This window comes from Hyperoodon ampullatus, assembly GCF_949752795.1.
Source record: "Hyperoodon ampullatus genome assembly, chromosome: 3".
Taxonomy (NCBI): Eukaryota; Metazoa; Chordata; class Mammalia; order Artiodactyla; family Ziphiidae; genus Hyperoodon; species Hyperoodon ampullatus.
In genome coordinates, this window is record NC_136916.1 from 104,377,286 (window position 1) to 104,394,778 (window position 17,493).

The window sequence follows — 17,493 nt, forward strand, 5'->3', positions numbered from 1 at the left end:
CATTGTTGAGATCTAGTAGTTTTTTGGTGGTGTCTCTAGGATTTTTTATGTATAGTATCATATCATCTGCAAACAGTAACCATTTTACTTCTTCCTTTTCAATTTGGATGCCTTTTATTTCTTATTCTTCTCTGATTGCTGTGGCTAGGACTTCCAAAACTATGTTGAATCAAAGTGGCAAGAGTGGGCATCCTTGTCTTATTCCTGATCTTAAAGGAAATGCTTTCAGCTTTTCATCATTGAGGCTGATGTTAGCTGTGGGTTTGTCATAAGTGGCCTTTATTATGTTGAGGTATGTTCCCTCTTTATCCACCTTGTTGAGAGTTTTTATCATAAGTGGATGCTGAATATTATGAAAAGTTTTCTCCACATCTATCAAGATGATCTTGTGATTTTTATCCTACATTTTGTTAACGTGGTGTATCACATTGATCAGTTTGCAGATGTTGAACCATCCTTGCATATCTGGAATAAATTCCACTTGATCATGGTGTATAATCATACACCATGTACTGTTGGATTTGATTTGCTGGTATTTTGTTGAGTGTTTTTGCATCTATGTTTATCAGTGATATCAGATGATATCAGTGATATTGGCTTGTAATTTTCTCTTTTTGCAATTCTTAATATGACATGAAACAGCATATCATTTTTGGTGGATGATAAGTCAGAAACAACTGGAGAAGAGTGCAAAATAGTATCACTGGGGTTCTAGAAAGAGCTGAGAGTCAGAGAGCCTGGTTCTGGTTCCCTGTGATCTTGAGCAAACTAATGTACCTTACTTCCGGAGATGGTGCCTTTCTGTACCTGCTCCCTGCACCAGCATTCCAGCCTCAAGATCATTGCCCTCACAGTACAGCAACTGTGACATAATCTCTGATTCTATGAATCTAAATTCTGTGAGTATTCAAGAAAAGAGGTATGAGCATGATCTGAGCCAAGTATTAAAGGGGGTCTGTAACATGGTCTCTAAGCTGTGGATCAAAGGGGAAGTGCATCTGAAGAGGCAGAGAAAAGGGTTTTATAGGGTCAAGAGCCAGTGCAGATGAGGGAAAGGAGATTCATGTTTGCTAAGCTGTAAGATGTGCCAGGCCCATGATAGCTGCTTACCTAGCATCATCTCTTTAAACCTTTAAATCCAGTGTGTCTTATCATGACTTTACAGTTGAGGAAACTGAGGTTCAGGAAGGTTTCTGGACCTGCCTAAGGTCATACAATTAGTAAGCGACAAAGTCAGGAACTGAACCCAGCATCGCCCCCATAAACGTCTCTGGGGTTGCCCCTCCTCCACCCTAGGGCTTAGGCCCCTTATCCTGAACTCTGTCCCTGGACTCCATTCCTGTGTGTTTGTCTCAGGAAGTGGAAAGGTTGTGCCGCCTGTGCCGAGGTGTGCTGGGCTCTGTACGGCGAGCCATTGAGGAGCTAGAGAGAGCAGCAGAGCCAGAGGGAGAGGTAGGAAATGAGATGGGACAAAAGGGGATGAGGTGGGGATGGGGCTGGGCTGAGCTGAGGACCTCCTGGTGGAACCCCAACTGTCAACTTCTCCCTGCCCCGCAGGAGGCGGCAGGAATGCCTGAGCCCCTACAGAAGGTACTGGCAGATCCCCGGCTGACGGAGCTGCAGAGGGATGGGGGAGCCATCCTGATGAGGCTGCGCTCCACCCACAGCAGCAAGTACGAGGGATGGGTGTGTGGGTGCAGGTGGACGTGGAGGATGGAGACACAGCAGGGGGCCGCCAATTCACCTTAGCTGCCAGATAGTTCTTACTAAGCATGTATCTGGACAAGATATGCTTCTCCACTTATCTCATAACTCTCACAACATCCCTAGGTGCTAGTTATGATTATCAATGGGGATTTGGAGGATCAGAAATGTTTAATGTCTTGGCCAAGGTTGGTCAGTAAATGGAGGAGTAAAGATTCAGATCCAGGCCCATACTCTGACCCAGGATGCTGTGCCACTCCTCACGTTGGGATGCAAGGATGGGATGGGGTTGCGGGGCAGGCTTGACAAAGGCAGTGGTTCATTCTGCCCCCTCCCTACCCAGGCTGGAGGGCCCAGGCCCAGCTACACTGTATCAGGAGGTGGACGAAGCCATTCACCAGCTTGTGCGCCTTTCCAACCTACATGTGCAACAGCAGGAGCAGCGGCAACGCTTGCACCGACTCCAGCAGGTGAGCCAGGACCTCCTCCTCCATGCTTAACTCCACCTGGGGGCCTGGCCTCCAGCACCCTTTCCCACTGATACTTACAGTTGATGGTGTTCTCCTAACCTGGCTTGGTCGAAAGGCCCTCCCTCTCTCCTCGTCTCCCCTGGAAGTTGATCATGGTCAGTGTGAGATTCAACAAGAGGGAGATAGCATCTCAGCACCCGCTAAGAAGAGAAGCCAGATCACCCCCTCCCACTGTTGATGTTTGATCAAGGATCCTTAGAGACTGTGAGAGAGGCTTAGGTGCCCTAGGGGATTCTGGGAAGAGCCGATTGATTCTGAGTGCCTACCTCCTTAGCTTAAAAGCAACAAATGTCTATTGATACCAGCTCCCTCCACCCCTTGTGCAATGTCATCCCCAAACCTGAGGACAGAAAGGTCCCACCTCCCTCCACCTTGGAAGGAGAGGACAGTGGAAACTGCTAAAGGCCTTGGAAACCAAGGCCTCTTTGTGGGAAAGATTGAGGAATAAAGCTGGCTTCTCTGAGCCTTGATTCTTTTCTCCTGGGGTTAAGAACTCCATAGGGATTTGCTCTCCACCCTACCTTGTGGGGTAGCAGGGGCACTGAAATCTGATTGCTCCTCCATAGCTCCTAAGTGTGGTAAGTGAACACCTCATGGACCTGCATGTGACCTTAGGGGAAAGGTCATCTCAGGGTCAGTGTTAAAGCAGGGTGGGGGCAGGGGTCTCTGTTCCTGAGATTTCTGCATATTTAGCTTCCTCCATCCCAGCATCCAAAGGTTTGTATCTCCTACTGTTTGTTTGTTTGCTTATTAGCTGTTTTCCTCCTGTCTAAAAACTATTAGCACACAGGATCCGGAGTCTAAAGTGTTCAGCTTGAGTTCTCTGCTAGGAGTGAGATATTGGACAAGTCTGGAAGCATCTCTGAGTCCCCAAGTCCTCATCAGCAGAATGGGGGGTGATAGTAAGGCTTACCTCACAAGGGTGTTCGGGTGATCAAATGATTTCAGCAAAGGACTGTAGAAGTGTTTATTGTTGGCACGGGTTATTGGGAACATTCTCAAACTTCCCGTCCTCAGGCTGTCTCACCCCAGATTCCAGCCTTTCTTCAGAGGGAAGAATTACCATCCCTTTTTGGTCAGATATCCCAGAACCAACACGAGAGTACCTAGAGCCCCATAATAGGCAACTGGAGCTACACACACACACACACACACACACACACACACGCCTGGGGTGTCACACACACACACACACACACACACACACACACACACACACACACACACACACGCCTGGGGTGTCTCTCCAAGCCTGGTCCCTGTCTCTAGGCTCTATGAATGTCTCCTGGCCCTCGTGCCTCTGGCTCACCCCAGTTTTATCTATTTCACCTGGAGGCATAGCCCTGGAACCCTAGCATGCATCTCTCAGGGCTTCCTGCCAGCCCAGCCTCCCGTTCAACTGGTGCTTTACAAAGATGGCTTACTCACTTTACTTGACCCTTGTGGAAACTACCACCATTCCCTGTTATCACTTCCACTTTACAGCTGAGATGAAATGGTTTCCCCCAAGGTTCTACAGGGTGGGGCGGTGGGGTCAGAGCTGGATCTCAGCTTTCCTTTCCACTGCACGGCCCCTTCTCCCTCATGGCCCTGCTCTCCCACCCTGTCTGCCCCAGGTGCTGCAGTGGCTCTCGGGCCCGGGGGAGGAGCAGCTGGTGAGCTTTGCTGTGCCCGGGGACTCCCTGTCTGCCCTGCAGGAGACAGAGCTACGATTCCGGGCTTTCAGTGCTGAGGTTCAGGTGAGAAGGGGGAGAGGGGCAGGTGAGAGGAAACACGCGGGGAGGGAAGGGGAGACTGACTGGACTGAGGGCCAGGTCTGAGAGCAGCCTCCCTTCTCCAGGAGCGCCTGGCTCAGGCGAGGGAGGCCCTGGCCCTGGAGGAGGACCCTGCCTCCCAGAAGGTTCTGGATATCTTTGAACAGCGCCTGGAGCAGGTTGAGAGTGGCCTCCACCGGGCTCTGCGGCTACAGCGCTTCTTCCAGCAGGTATGTGCTGAGCCTCTTCCTTCTATGCCCACCACTGCCTTTCTTCTGCCTGGAGAAGCTAATGGGGTAGTTGTTAGAAGCAGGGACTTAGGAGGCCGTCTTCTGGGCTTTGACTCTTGGCTCTGCCGCCTACTTGATGAATGACCTGGGATAGGATACTAAGCCTGAGTGTGCCTCGTGGCACCTACCTTACGGGGCTGAGTGACGATTACGTAAGCAGTATGTAACAGGTACTTAGTACAGAGTCTGCCACTTGTAAATTCTGTGTAAGTATCGGCCATCCTCTCGTCTAGGCCCCTCTGTCTCCATACCAGCTCAGAGTGACACGCTAGGCCGTGATGCCGGGACAGTGAGGGGAGGTGTTCTAAGAGGACTGGGGTGTGGTGGGCCTTGGGAAGCCATCAGCGAAGGAGGACAGGAGCCGTCATCGGGCAGCGTGTGGGAGTGGCACAGGACCTCACTCCTTCCCCTCGCCACTCCCCACCCCTTTGGCCTTGTAGGCACATGAATGGGTGGACGAAGGTTCCACGAGGCTCGCAGGAGCTGGGCCGGGGCGGGAAGCAGTGCTGGCAGCCCTGGCTCTGCGGCGCACCCCGGAGCCCAGCGCTGGCACCTTCCAGGAGATGCGGGCCCTGGCCCTGGACCTGGGCAGCCCGGCGGCTCTGCGAGAGTGGGGCCGCTGCCGGGCCCGCTGCCAAGAGCTGGAGAAGAGGGTTCAGCAACAGCTGGGAGCGGAGGCGAGTCCACGGGGCCACCGGCGACGACGGGCAGACAGTGCCAGCAGCGGAGGGGCCCAGCGGGGCTCCCACAGCCCCTCACCCAGCCTCCGTTCCCTGCTGCTCCCCAGCAGTCCCGGGCCGCGGGCAGCCCCGTCCCACTGCTCCCTGGCGCCCTGTGGGGAGGACTATGAAGACGAGGGCCCCGAGCTGGCTCCAGAAGCAGAGGGCAGACCGCCGAGGACGGTGCTGATCCGAGGCCTGGAGGTCACCAGTACGGAGGTGGTAGACAGGACGTGCTCACCCCGGGAACATGTGTTGCTGGGCCGGGCCGGGGGCCCAGAAGGGCCCTGGGGAGTAGGCACCCCCCGGATGGAGCGCAAGCGAAGCATCAGGTGAGAGCCCAGCCCAGCTGGTGCCCAAGAGGCAGGCCCAGCTGGCCCACGGGAAAAGAATATGATACTGTTGGCATGGTCCTCCCATGCCACAACCTCCCCTGTCACTCGTTGTACCTGCAGCGCCCAGCAGCGTCTGGTGTCTGAGCTGATTGCCTGTGAGCAGGAGTACGTGGCCACCTTGAGTGAGCCAGTGCCACCCGCTGGGCCTGAGCTGACCCCTGAACTGCGGGGCACCTGGGCCGCGGCCCTGAGTGCCCGGGAGAGGCTCCGCAGTTTCCACCGGACACACTTTCTGCGGGAGCTTCAGGGCTGCGCCACCCACCCCCTGCGCATCGGGGCCTGCTTCCTTCGCCATGTGAGTCAGCCTCTGAAACTCCTTCCAGGGCTTCTCCCTTCACATGTCTCAGCCCCATCTGCTTGTCCCTCCTTCTCAGTATCTGCCCCCCGACCCCACCCACCACCAGAACGAGTGGCCCCAAACGCCGGCGCCTACTGCCGTTTGCTGGGCTCCTGGATCCACTCAGCTCATGTGTCCCTGACGCCCAGTGCTGCCTGGCCTTCGCTCTCTCCACGGGAGCCTGTCATGCCCCAGGCAGACTGAGTGTTCCCTGGTGGCCTGTCGCTCCTTCGGGCTCTACAGGATGTGGAGGAGGAAAGGGAGAGGCTTGTCTGCAGGGCCTCACTGGAGATGACTTACCGCTTCCCTACCGGCACAGGGGGACCAGTTCAGCCTTTACGCCCACTATGTGAAGCACCGGCACAAACTGGAGAATGGTCTGGCTGCCCTCAGCCCCCCAACCAAGGTAACTTTTTCTCCAACCCTCACGAGAAGCGGAGGGGCCGGGAAGACCTAAAATCCACCCAACCTCAAAATCTCTCAGGGAAAAAAAGCTTTCCTGGATGTACCCAGGAACGTCACCTACCAATAATCTCCCAGAGTTGCTGAGGGTGGGACAAGCACTGGACTGGGAGCCAGGTGAACCCGGGTTCTTATCCAGCCCACCTGAGGACTTTGGGCAATAGTATTGATTCCTGTGGGCCGCTGTTTCTTCATCTAGTGAATGGTGGCAGTATTCGCTATAGCTAACTAAGAGAGTGCTCTGAGGGTCAAAAGGCCTCACATCAAAAGATGTGAAAGTGATTTCAAAAGTTAAAAGCCAGAGAATATAAGGGATTACTTGTATTCCTCTTCCACTATCCCTCAAGATATAGAGGACAGCTGAATCTCCTGCAGCCCTCCTGCCTCCTTTCTTTCTGGCGGAAGGTTTTTCGCCTCACCTTTGGGTGTATCTGGGCTTGACCTACCCCTAAAAACCCGGAATACCGCGCATCTTCCCCGAAGGGCTCAGACCCGAACAGCTCCAGCCCCTCCCCTCATTCCTATCTGTTTCCGCCCCAAACTAGGGCACCATGGAGGGGGGCCCTCATCTGCCCCAGGCCCTGCAGCAGCCCCTGGAGCAGCTGGCCAGGTATGGGCGGCTCCTGGAGGAGCTCCTAAGGGAAGCTGGGCCTGAACCAAGTTCTGAGCGCCAGGCCCTTGGGGCTGCCATACAACTGCTCCGGGAACAAGAGACCCGCGGCAAAGACCTGCTGGCTGTGGAGGCGGTGCGTGGCTGCGAGGTGAGGCCGTGGCTCCAGACACTCCAGCTTGGGCTGCCTAGCCTTGTAGCCTGTGGGCTGGTGACCAGAAAACTAGACTCAGGGTCAGAGGGCTCCAGGCTGTAATTTCTAACCAGCTGGATAGCTTTGGTCAAGTCACTGAACTTCACTGGGGCTCAATTTCCTCGTCTATAAATAAAGAAGCTATGTCCTGCCCGACATCCTGTGGCCCTATATCTGCCTGTGCTTTCCTACTCCTTTCCGAATTCTCATCTCTATCTACCCTGCACTTCATCCTGTATCTCAACATTCAACATATACCTTATTCTCCTCTCCTTAGTCTCTTTCCAGTCCTGAGGTTCCAGAACAGGCTGGAAACCTACCTCCTCTAGGATAGACCTCTTTTCCCTTCGGTTCTTTGCTGATTTGATTCTCTTCCTGGGGCAAAATGGTGCTTTGATCCCCAACGTGCAAAGGCTTACCCATTGGAGGCTATAAACCCTACTGTGTGATGTACCTTCTATCTTCAGGGCTGTGCTGCTGGGCCAGGTGTGCTGTGCGTGGTGACCAGTGGATGGATCCTAGGCCAAGGGCTTCCCTGATTTCCTGACTCTGCCTGAGAACCAGTGCATTCGGCCCCTGGCCCTATAAATCCCATTTTTACTCCCCGTAAAATATATACAAAGGGCTCCAGGGCCAATGACCTTTCCTTTTGCTTTCCCCAGATAGATCTGAAGGAGCAGGGACAACTCCTGCACCGGGACCCTTTCACAGTCATCTGTGGCCGGAAGAAGTGCCTTCGCCACGTCTTTCTCTTTGAGCATCTCCTCCTGTTCAGCAAGCTCAAGGGCCCTGAGGGGGGGTCAGAGACCTTTGTTTATAAGCAGGCCTTTAAGGTACAATGCCTGGGGGTGGGGTGGGGGTGGGAAACCGTGGGGATGGGACAGGAAGTCATGCTCTTCTTGGGAACGCAGGATGTTCTGGAAATTCAATCCCAACCCAGGTTCAGAATCTGTATCATCTAGAACAGGCTTTGGCCTGTAATCAAACATCAGGTTAGGGTGCCGAGGTGACAGAAGTCCCTGTCATTGGTCTACTCCATGGGGTTCTCCTTATTCATGCAGGAGATTCATGAGGCATTCCAAACCAGAAGCAGGGAGGACCTTTCCCATTAAGAACACACATGCTTTCTGAGTTAGGGATGGTCCCTGAGGGAGGAAGAGAAAGGACACTATAAATATAGCTTAACTTGATGGAACTGAAGAACCCAAGAGGAGGGAGGCCTTGCTTTAGGGAAACAGCCTTGATATCCAGATAAACATCAATAGCGGCCTAGTCCCAGATCAGGCGTTGTGGCATGACTCTTAAGAGTTTCTGACTTTGTCCCCCTACACTAGTTCCAGCAGAGTCCAGTATAGAGAAAAAAGCCTAAGTTTGGAATAACATAGCCACGAGTTTGAACTCTTTCTCCAATAAGCTATGATAAGCCCTTGGACAAGTTGCTTTGTGTGTCTGGGCACCCCCCTTCTGTAAATCGTGCTTGTTATGAAGACTAAACGCAGAGCACTTGGCTCATGGTAGGTGTTGAGCAAACATTTACTAAGCATCTACCAGATGCCAGGCTAAGTGTAGTGCTTTTCCACGTGGTATCATCTAGCCGGAATGCACTCCGTCTTCACCCACTCTCCTCCGCTTTTTCTCAGACTGCTGACATGGGGCTAACAGAAAACATCGGGGACAGTGGGCTCTGCTTTGAGCTGTGGTTTCGGCGGCGGCGTGCACGAGAGGCGTACACCCTGCAAGCAGCCTCACCAGAGATCAAACTCAAGTGGACAAGTTCTATTGCCCAGCTGCTGTGGAGACAGGCGGCCCATAACAAGGGTACCAGGCAGAGCTGGGAGAGGGTGTGCTTGGGATCAAGGTTATGGCAGGTTAGCTGGAGAGTGTGGAGAGTGCCCAGGGGAAAGAGGATGTAGGATGGAGAATGACGTATGAGAAGACTGAAGATCTGACATGAGAGAGATTGCTGAGATAGAACTTAATCTAAGGTGCACCAAAAGGAAAGAGGAAGCTAGCAAATTTCAGGGAGGCAAGCGCAAATGGCTGGGCAAAAGAGAGTGAGAGTGCTCACCGGACCTGCCTTCCAGAACTTAATTGCTGTGTTACCAGGATTAGTTTGTTTGTTTTGTTTTGGGGGGGTCTTTTGCTAGTTTTTGTTTTTTAATTCTCTGAACCTCATTCCACTAATCTGAAAAATGGAAAGCAACATCTACATCTTGGTATGATAGGAAGGATTAAATAAGGTGATATATATGGAAGCACTTGATAAACTGTAAAGGTATGTAAAAACGTGAGTTTTGCTCTTAATGTCCAAGATAAAGGGAAGAAGGTATTAGAAGAGAAGTTGGGAAGCCGGAATGACAAATGGGCAGGATGCAACATATAGGAGAGAAGAGACAGAAGTCTGAGGGGGAAGTCGAGGACCACGGTCACCATCCATGTCATAACAGTCAACAGGAAGCGTAACAAGAGACACCAGAGGAATGAGAGGGAGGAATGAGAGTTGGGAAGGAGCAAAGAGGTTGGTAACAGGGTCTCTGTTCCCTAGAGCTCCGAGTGCAGCAGATGGTCTCCATGGGCATTGGGAATAAACCCTTCCTGGACATCAAAGCCCTTGGGGAGCGGACGCTGAGTGCCCTGCTCACTGGAAGAGGTGAGGGCCAGAGTGCTGGGGGTGGGGAGGTGGCCTCCAGCAGTCAAGACCTTGAGAGTGAAAGTACGGTGAGGAGGCATGGTGGAAAATGAGCAAAGGTCATGAGTGGATATGTCTTCCCAGAAACTGTGGGACTGACTGGGAGGCCCTCTATGAACTGAGGGGCATTTCAGGGAGCCAGGAGGGCTTTCCCACACCAGCACCCCACCCCTCCACCCCCCCGCTCTCTGCAGCCGCCCGCACCCGGGCCTCGGTGGCCGTGTCATCTTTTGAGCATGCCGGCCCCTCCCTTCCCGGTCTTTCCCCGGGAGCCTGTTCCCTGCCTGCCCGCGTCGAGGAGGAGGCCTGGGATCTGGACGTCAAGCAAATTTCCCTGGGTGAGGCACCTCTCAAGGGGTGGCTCCCAACAGCTGGGTCATCATGGTGATGTTCAGGCTGCTTGCTGCCGAGCAATTCCTTTCTCTAGCCAAGGGGCCCAGCTGCCATGACAACTATGTACAGCTTCCCCATTGCTAAAAGAGCCTTCCATCTGGTTGCTAGGGTAATGCTTACAGCAGCCTGTTGCTAAGAAGCACTTCCTCTGTACCTCTCTCTCTCTAGCTCTCCTTGGGTTTCTATGGAAACTGCTTCAGCTTCCTGTTGTACCCTCCTGGTTCACCACGGCAATCCTTATAGTTTCCTGTCGCTTCCCCTCTGGTTGCTCTAATGATGCTGCTGACAGTTTCCTGCCTCTTGGTAGGGGGGTTCTCTTGCAACTGGATTGCTATGGTGACTTACAGCTTCCTGTTGCTCTGGAGCTTTTTCTTCCCTGATGGAGCAGCTTGGTTACTTAAGGTAATCTAGAGGGGTTCTATACCCTGCTCTCACCCTAGCTTCCCCTCCAGCCCCAGAAACATTTGCCTCTTCTGGAGATGTGTCCCCAGGACCAAGAAACAGCCCCAGCCTGCAACGCCCACACCCTGGGAGCAGCACTCCCATCCTGGCCAGTGGAGGGATCTTAGGGCTATCCCGACAGGTAAGTCCTTGCAATAGGGCTGAGAATGGGGTAGTCTCTTCGGACACTTTCTGGGTGGGCTCTTCTGATCATTCAACCCATGAGGGGCAGGGGGACCAGTGAGCCTGTGCTCCCAGCAAGGCTACAGGTTGGAGGGATGTATTGTCCAGTCTGCCCTTCTCCTCTTCCCCAGGCCTGGCTGAGAGGGCTCAAGGTCAGAAGTGAATCTTTAATAAGGAGTGGAGGGCAGGAGTGATAGAAAGGGGAGAATTCCAACAGCCTGGACTTGGATTAAATCAGCAAAATTCAGGAACGCTGGGGAGGAAAGAGGGGTGAACTAACTGACAGGCTTGGGAGAGAGAGAAAGGTTATATAACCTCTCTATATAAGAGGTCGTTTCTTATCCTTTAAATTCACCGCAGTTTCTCTTCCCTCAGAGTCATGCCCGAGCCTTGAGTGACCCCACCACACCTCTGTGACTGGTGAGTTGGTACCCGCTTTCTACCACATACTACAGCCTTCCCTCTTCCCTTCCCCAGCGGCTTGGGAGTCAGCTTCTTCTCTCTCCCAACTCATCTTCCCTCTTCCTTCCTGGCTTCTAGAGAAGATCCAGACCTTGGCTACAGGCCCTCCTCTCAGCACGCTTTGGGCTGGGATGCTGGGGGGACATAGTGGAGGACTGGAAGAGCATTGAATTCCTTCCCTCTGCTTCTTGGACAGAAAGGAGGTCAAAGGACCAGTGTGTTTCCCTGCTACTGCTGTCTCTAGCTCTCCCCAGCCAGGTGCCTTCCTGCAGGAACCAGAGTGTCCACACTTGCTTGCCTTCATACCCTGGAGGTGGGGAAATTATCCCTCGTCCAGTCCTTCCCCATCCGGGGCCACTGCATACTCCCAAGACACCGCTCCGTGTCAGCCCTTCCCCGACAGCCTGTGTTCGCCCCTTCGTCCTGCCCCCTGACCCTCCTTGAGAAGACTCATCTCTGCCAGTTCCTGGTGACTCCATTCTGGGGTGTCATAGGAAACGGAGCTATGCAAACCATTATAGAAGGGTGGGCTAGGGAACTGCAAACTTTATATATGTAATAACTGTTATTTTAATACTATTGTTATATTAAATATATTTACTCACACTTTGTCTCTGAAGAGCTAGAGCAGACCTCAGGGTTGAGGTGATACCACTAACTTGAGCACTTCCACTCACCCAACCATTAACTAGGACACAGAAAATAAAACCAAGGCTGCAAGGTACCCTGTACCCCTTACTGGGCCAAAGCTGGGCCCATGCCTGGGTGAATGTGTGCCCTCCCAGAGGAGTGGCCCCCAGAGGTTCAATGCACCCTTTGAAGTTCCTGCTCTCATGCTGCACCCACTTCTTGAGGCTGAGCTGGTCACAGTCAAGCTGGGGTCCAGCACCATTCAGCAGTTCTCAAAATGAGGTCCTCAGATCACAGTACATGAGAATCCCCTAGGCTACTTGTTAAATGCTAGTTCCTGGGCCCTGCCCCTGAGCTACTTAAGCCAAAGCCTGAGGGTAAAGCCCAAGTTTCTTACCAAGCTCTTTGGGTGATAAAAAGTGCCTGAAAAGATGACTATTTTCTGGACACAGTGGCCCGAGGAGGACAGGACATAGGCAGGCAGACACAGTGCCCTGTGCCTCAAGACACCTGTTTATTGGGGACACAACTCTGCGACAGGGATGACAGGAATCGTACCAAAAATAGCAACGTCTACAGGGCCCCTGGAGGGGCTAGAAGGGTACAGTGCCCCCACCCCCACCCATTGTACAAAAATAAACTCTCACGCCTATGGACCAGCAAAGACTGGCAAAGCTGCCCCTCACCAGGAACACTCCTCTCTGCCAGCCCTGGGACCCCGTTCTTTGATCCTCACCCCTGCCACTTCTAAGGCACTGTGACTCTCTCTTGGGCTGAGTGGGTATCGCCCACCCACCCTCCTAACGCCCTCTGCCCCCTCCACCTCTGATCCGCCCGGGGCTGGGATATGGGTCCCACGCTGCCCCCTGCTGGCTGCTCTACCCAACTACCTCTAGCGCGGCCCCGCTCCTGCGGGGTAAACTCACTAAGCTAACAGCCCGTAAGAGGGCTCCCTACCTTTCTTGCCCCCCCAGCCCAGCCTCTCCTGAACGCAACAGCCCGGGGCCCTCCTCCCCTTCCTGCGGAGGACTGGGAGGGGTCTCTCCGGACGGTGCTCGGGCATAGGGCGGGGATGCATCGGCCTGGGGCGGCCTTCGGCCCCGAGCCCTGCGGCTGTGGTGCACTTGCAGGTGCAAGGCCATGAGCTCGGGGGCTCCAGTGGCGAAGGGACAAAAGAGGCATCGGTGGAGGGCACCCCCCGGCCCAACCTCGCCTCCCGGCCCTGCCCGCAGGGACAGGTCGAGGGGTTCGGCCTCACCGCCTCGCCCGTTGCGCAGGGTCCTCCCGGGGCTGGCGGGCTTCCGACGGGACCCCGACGCGGCGCCGCTCGAGGGAGGCCGGGAGCTCGCTGTGCCCTCCACCCAGGTCGCAGGCTGCGCAGCCGGCTTGGCTCCCGACGACTGGGTTGCACCCCTCTGGGAAGGGGGTGGCGGCTCTGGAGGAGGCCCGGGGCCTGCCCCGCTCTTCTGCTCCCGGTGGTGACGCTGCAGGTGATACTTGAGCGACCCGGACTGGGTGCCCGCGTAGTCGCAGTGCGGACACTTGTAGGGGCGCTCTCCTGGAGGGCGGGGGGTGTGATAGGGCCCGAGTCACAATCACTGCCAGCCCTAACCCGCAATTCACTCCGAGTACAGGCCTCCGGGCCAGGAGGAAAACCGAGCCTCTCCCACGCCTCTCGTTTAATTAAGAGGCGTTTCCTAACGATCTCATCTGGACAATCCGAAGGCTGCAGAATGTCATCTCCCGGCGTTTCCCACGGGCCTCTCGCCCCCCTTCCTGCCCTCCAGTCCCCTCCCCACCCCGGAGGCTGCCCCCCTCACCTGTGTGCACTCGCAGGTGCACTTTGAGGTGATGCGCTGAGCGGAATGATTTTCCACAAAAGGGGCAGTCCTTGCCGCTGGCCCCCCGGCCCCCTTCAGGCCGGGCCCCTCCAACTAAGAGCCCATTCTCTTCTGCAATACACACATTACAAGAAGTCAGAGGGACCCTTTGCCCTAATCCTATTAGGGCCATTTGTCCCCATACCCACCCACAGGACTGCTTCCCCTCCCAGCCCAGAAGGAAACAGCATGTTTGCGGGAACTTGAGAGGTCTGATTTGCTGTGAGTGGAAATGTACCCTCAAAAGGTTGTAAAGCCTCCAGGGGAGGAAAATTGAGAAATAAGAAAATTCTTAAAAATAAGAAATAAGAAACTGCCCTCCTGTCCCCACTCAAGGAGGGCAGTGGTGGCGACAGAGTGCGCCCAGGATGCCGAAATCCTCAGAGAAAGGGGACCCTTACGTACCCTGCGTGGCGGTGGACCTCGCCGGGGCCCCCGCAGCAGTCGCAGAGTGCCCTGGGCCCTCGCCTGGGCGTGGGGGCAGTGAAGCCAGAGGGCCCACCGCCCTGCTCCGGGCCCAGGTCTCTTCCTCTGCCTCCACCACCTCCTCTTCCTCGTCTGGCTCCTCCGCGCGGTGCCGGCGAGCCCGGCCTGGGAGAGCAGAGGGCAGTGGGCGGAAGCCTCCAAAGCTGCGGCCAGCCCCAGGCTCAGCGCCCTCACCATTGGGCCGGGCCTCGCCGGCTCGCAGACTCAGGTATCCCAGGAGGCTCGGAGGCTCACGGCGCTCAGCCGGGGTGGGCGCCGGGGCCAAGAGGAGCGCGGGGCCCAGAGGCTCATAGGCCAGCAGGCCCAGATCAGGAGGCTGGGGGGCCCGGGCAGGCCCAGAACCAGGCCCCGGGGCACGCAGTGGGCCCAGCTTGCTGGCGTGCACCTTCATGTGGTTCTTAAGGAACCAGGGCTCCTTGAAGCAGCGGCCACAAACAGGACATGCATGATCGAAGGAGGCCTTATGCTTGCGCATGTGGCCCTTGAGAAACCAGGACTGCGTAAAGCTCTGGCCACACACTTGACAGCGGAACTCCGGAGGCGCGGGGGGCTCCTCGGGAGCAGCAGGCGCGGAGACGGGGGTTGCTTCACGTTCAGGCTCCGGCTCGGGCTCAGGGACGGATTTGGGTTCAGGCTGGGGTGGAGGCTGAGGCTGGGGTGCAGCCGAGGTGGCCGCCAGGGGGCGCTCAGGAGCTCCGTGGGCTGTCAGGCTGTGGTGCAGCAGCTCCTCCTCCTGGCTGGAGCCGAAACTGCACAGGCCGCACTTCCAGGGCCTGTGCAGAATGTGCAGGTGGCGTTCGCGCTCCGCCGCGGTGCGAAACTTGCCTTTGCAGAAGGGGCAACGGAAGGCGGACGACGAAGGAGCCTGGGACCGCGCCAGGCCCTCAGTGGCAGGGGTGGCCTGCAGGCCCCCTGAGCTTCGGGGTCTCCCCAGCCGCGCTTCCCGCAGTAGCGCGCGCTCCTCCAACTCCAGCAACAGGCGCGCGGCGGGGCTTCGCGGGCGCTCAGGCTGGTGCGTGCGCAGGTGCGAGCGCAGCAGGGCCCGCTGCGCGGCACGGTGGCCGCAGTGCGGGCACTGGAAGGCCTGGGCGCCTGGGTGCGCCCGTAGGTGCAAAGCCAGGATAGAGTTGAAGCGGAAGCGCTTCCCGCATACAGGGCAGGGGAAGCGCCGTTCGCCTGTGCGACTCTCAGACCAGCCCACTGCTCCCATACCCGGAGACCCGGCGCTTACGCCTGGCCCGTTGGAGTAGCGCTGCAGATCCAGTTCGCCGTCGAAGGCCGGTGGCGACGGCGCTAGGTGGCCGCCCGGGGCGCGGGGACGTGAGCCCTGTGGAGAAAGATGTGAGTAGAGCAAAAGGTGGAGAAGGGAGAGCTGTGGGGAAAGCAAGGGCATGGAGAGCCAGAGGAACCCGAGGGAGGGTGGGTCAGGGCCTGAACCACGAACACCGGGTGCCCCTCCCACTCACCTTGGGGAGGCTGGGGGATGAATGGGAATTGAGCTGTTAGGGCCACGAAAACAACTTCTGATAATGGGAGGCCAGAGAGAGAGAGAAAGAGAGAGAGGTAGGGAGGGGAGGAAGTATAGTTGCAGGTACTCATAGGTTCAGGCCAGAGCTTCACTCACCTCCATGGACCCCCTTCACATTCTTTGGTTCTGAGGAGTGCAGGGAAGAGGAGGAGGAAAAGCTGCTAGTGAAGGCAACAGGTGCTGAAGAGCTAAAGCAAGAGAGACAGATTTGGAGGAAGAGGTGAGCCCTGATTTTCAGCAGTGGGAAGAGTCACCCCGAACCCCAGACTCTTAGCACTCTGAAACCTATCCCTTCTCCTTCCTTACATCCTGAGACAGGAGGGGGCTGCTGTCTTCAAAACTTGTACTCCTTTATTTGCCCACAAGTCTCCCTGATAACCCAGATTTCTTCCCCCAAATTATTCATATTAAATGCCTTGTCCAGAACCACCACTACCATCACCAAGCCCCCCCCCCGCCACTTCCTCTCCACCCTCGTGGTGGAGGAGACCATCACAGTATACCCTTCTCTCATTTAGGTTGGGCTGTGTAGCTTGAAGAGCAAATGGGGTGGGCTTGCCATGCTCCCCAGTTATCCAAGTGGGACCAGTTGCTCTCTGACCGCTAACTGACCAGCCAGCCAAACATTCTTCCAGGCTCCATAGTTCTTCCTTCTGCCTTTACCCTGTCTTTCTGTCTTTCCCCCTCTTTCTTCCTCCCTCCGCCTGGATTCCTGATCCATTCATTTCCATTCATTACAGAGACTCATTCATGCATGGGAGAGAAACACCTCCCAGCAGCAGAGTCTGGAGACAGACAGAGGGGGAGGGGCATGAAGGGGGAGAGAGCCAGAGGGAGACGGAATGAAGAGAGAGTTGGGGGAGGAGTGGAAGTTAAGGGGCGCTGCTGGCTTTGGGAAGGGGTTAAAAACTGCAAATACCAGATAGGATTCATCCCCTTGTTTCAAACCTTGGAGCCTGCAGTTTGATGGGGCATCTCAGCCCCTTTGTCCAGGGCTGTTCCAAAGCAGGCTTTCCTCCTCTCTGCAGGGGAGAGGCTCCCTCACACAAGAGGAGGATTACACAGGCTCTGAGCTCAAGAGGCTGGAGTGAGGGATGGGGGGCGGGGCTGGGCCATCTGCACAGATAGGGGCTCAGCACATACTCTGAGCTGGAAAGGGTTAAAGTTCTCCAGGCTAAAATTCTCTGGGCCTGGGATGTACAGAGCTCCAGTTCTGAGGATGAAGAGCAGTGAGAGGAAGAGGACTTGGTGGCCGGTGTGTGTGGGTGGGGAATCTCCTGATTCTAAGCTGCAGAGGAGGTTAGCATTAGGACTTAGAAGCAACCCCAGAATTAAGATTCATGGAAATAGGCCTAGGAGAATGGACCAGAAGTCATCCAGTCTATCTTTCTTACTTACATACAGAATTGTTTCTGGTCAAGGCTAGACAAATGTGGGCCTAACCTTTTTTTTTTTTTGCCTGAGACAGAAAGAATATTTGAGATATAAAGAACTTCCTTACAATAGGCATTGTGAAACTGAAATCGGTTACTGAGAAAGAAAAGGACTCAGCATTACTTTGCTTAAGGATCTTTAATAAAAGAGAACTGAGCCAGGAGTCAGCCCTGCAACGAGAAAAGGCTCTGGAGATCCAAGGCTTCTTTAATTTTTGACATTTAGTAGATAGGATAAGACTCTATGAAGGGGCAGGTACCTGTTACATTTGGAATCTGTGTTATGGGAATTTTATTAAGAGATTAATTAACAAAATATCTTTGTCCAAGGATCAGTAAACAACCTCCAGCACCACTTTTAATATCTGTATTTC

The 17,493-nt window shown here is 55.0% G+C and overlaps 2 protein-coding genes across 2 annotated transcripts; one reads left to right on the forward strand and one right to left on the reverse strand.

Moving 5' to 3' along the window:
- The first annotated feature begins 1,560 nt into the window (after window positions 1–1,560).
- On the forward strand, window positions 1,561–11,768 carry ARHGEF40 (Rho guanine nucleotide exchange factor 40). Its single transcript, XM_079701119.1, has 15 exons — window positions 1,561–1,673; window positions 2,048–2,174; window positions 3,851–3,973; window positions 4,075–4,218; window positions 4,719–5,329; window positions 5,453–5,687; window positions 6,049–6,135; window positions 6,737–6,952; window positions 7,657–7,827; window positions 8,635–8,812; window positions 9,540–9,644; window positions 9,878–10,021; window positions 10,529–10,659; window positions 11,076–11,120; window positions 11,241–11,768. Exons 1-14 carry the CDS (start codon window positions 1,570–1,572, stop codon window positions 11,115–11,117), a joined length of 2,418 nt encoding a protein of 805 aa, XP_079557245.1. The 5' UTR covers window positions 1,561–1,569; the 3' UTR covers window positions 11,118–11,120; window positions 11,241–11,768.
- Window positions 11,769–12,263: 495 nt separating this feature from the next.
- ZNF219 (zinc finger protein 219) lies at window positions 12,264–15,383 on the reverse strand. The gene is made up of 3 exons (XM_079701322.1): window positions 14,078–15,383; window positions 13,613–13,744; window positions 12,264–13,350 (listed from the first exon to the last, which is right to left on the reverse strand). Exons 1-3 carry the CDS (start codon window positions 15,366–15,368, stop codon window positions 12,746–12,748), a joined length of 2,028 nt encoding a protein of 675 aa, XP_079557448.1. The 5' UTR covers window positions 15,369–15,383; the 3' UTR covers window positions 12,264–12,745.
- Window positions 15,384–17,493: the final 2,110 nt, after the last annotated feature.

Excerpts from the sequence above, each read along its gene's own strand:
- ZNF219 (XM_079701322.1), bottom strand. The coding sequence starts at position 15,368 with ATGGGAGCAGTGGGCTGGTCTGAGAGTCGCACAGGCGAACGGCGCTTC. Across the intron at positions 13,745-14,077 it reads GAGGTCCACCGCCACGCAGG|AAGAGAATGGGCTCTTAGTT; the intron begins GTACGTAAGGGT and ends TGTGTATTGCAG. Across the intron at positions 13,351-13,612 it reads GCACCTGCGAGTGCACACAG|GAGAGCGCCCCTACAAGTGT; the intron begins GTGAGGGGGGCA and ends CCCGCCCTCCAG.
- ARHGEF40 (XM_079701119.1), top strand. The coding sequence starts at position 1,570 with ATGCCTGAGCCCCTACAGAAGGTACTGGCAGATCCCCGGCTGACGGAG. Across the intron at positions 7,828-8,634 it reads TTTATAAGCAGGCCTTTAAG|ACTGCTGACATGGGGCTAAC; the intron begins GTACAATGCCTG and ends GCTTTTTCTCAG. Across the intron at positions 8,813-9,539 it reads ACAGGCGGCCCATAACAAGG|AGCTCCGAGTGCAGCAGATG; the intron begins GTACCAGGCAGA and ends TCTGTTCCCTAG.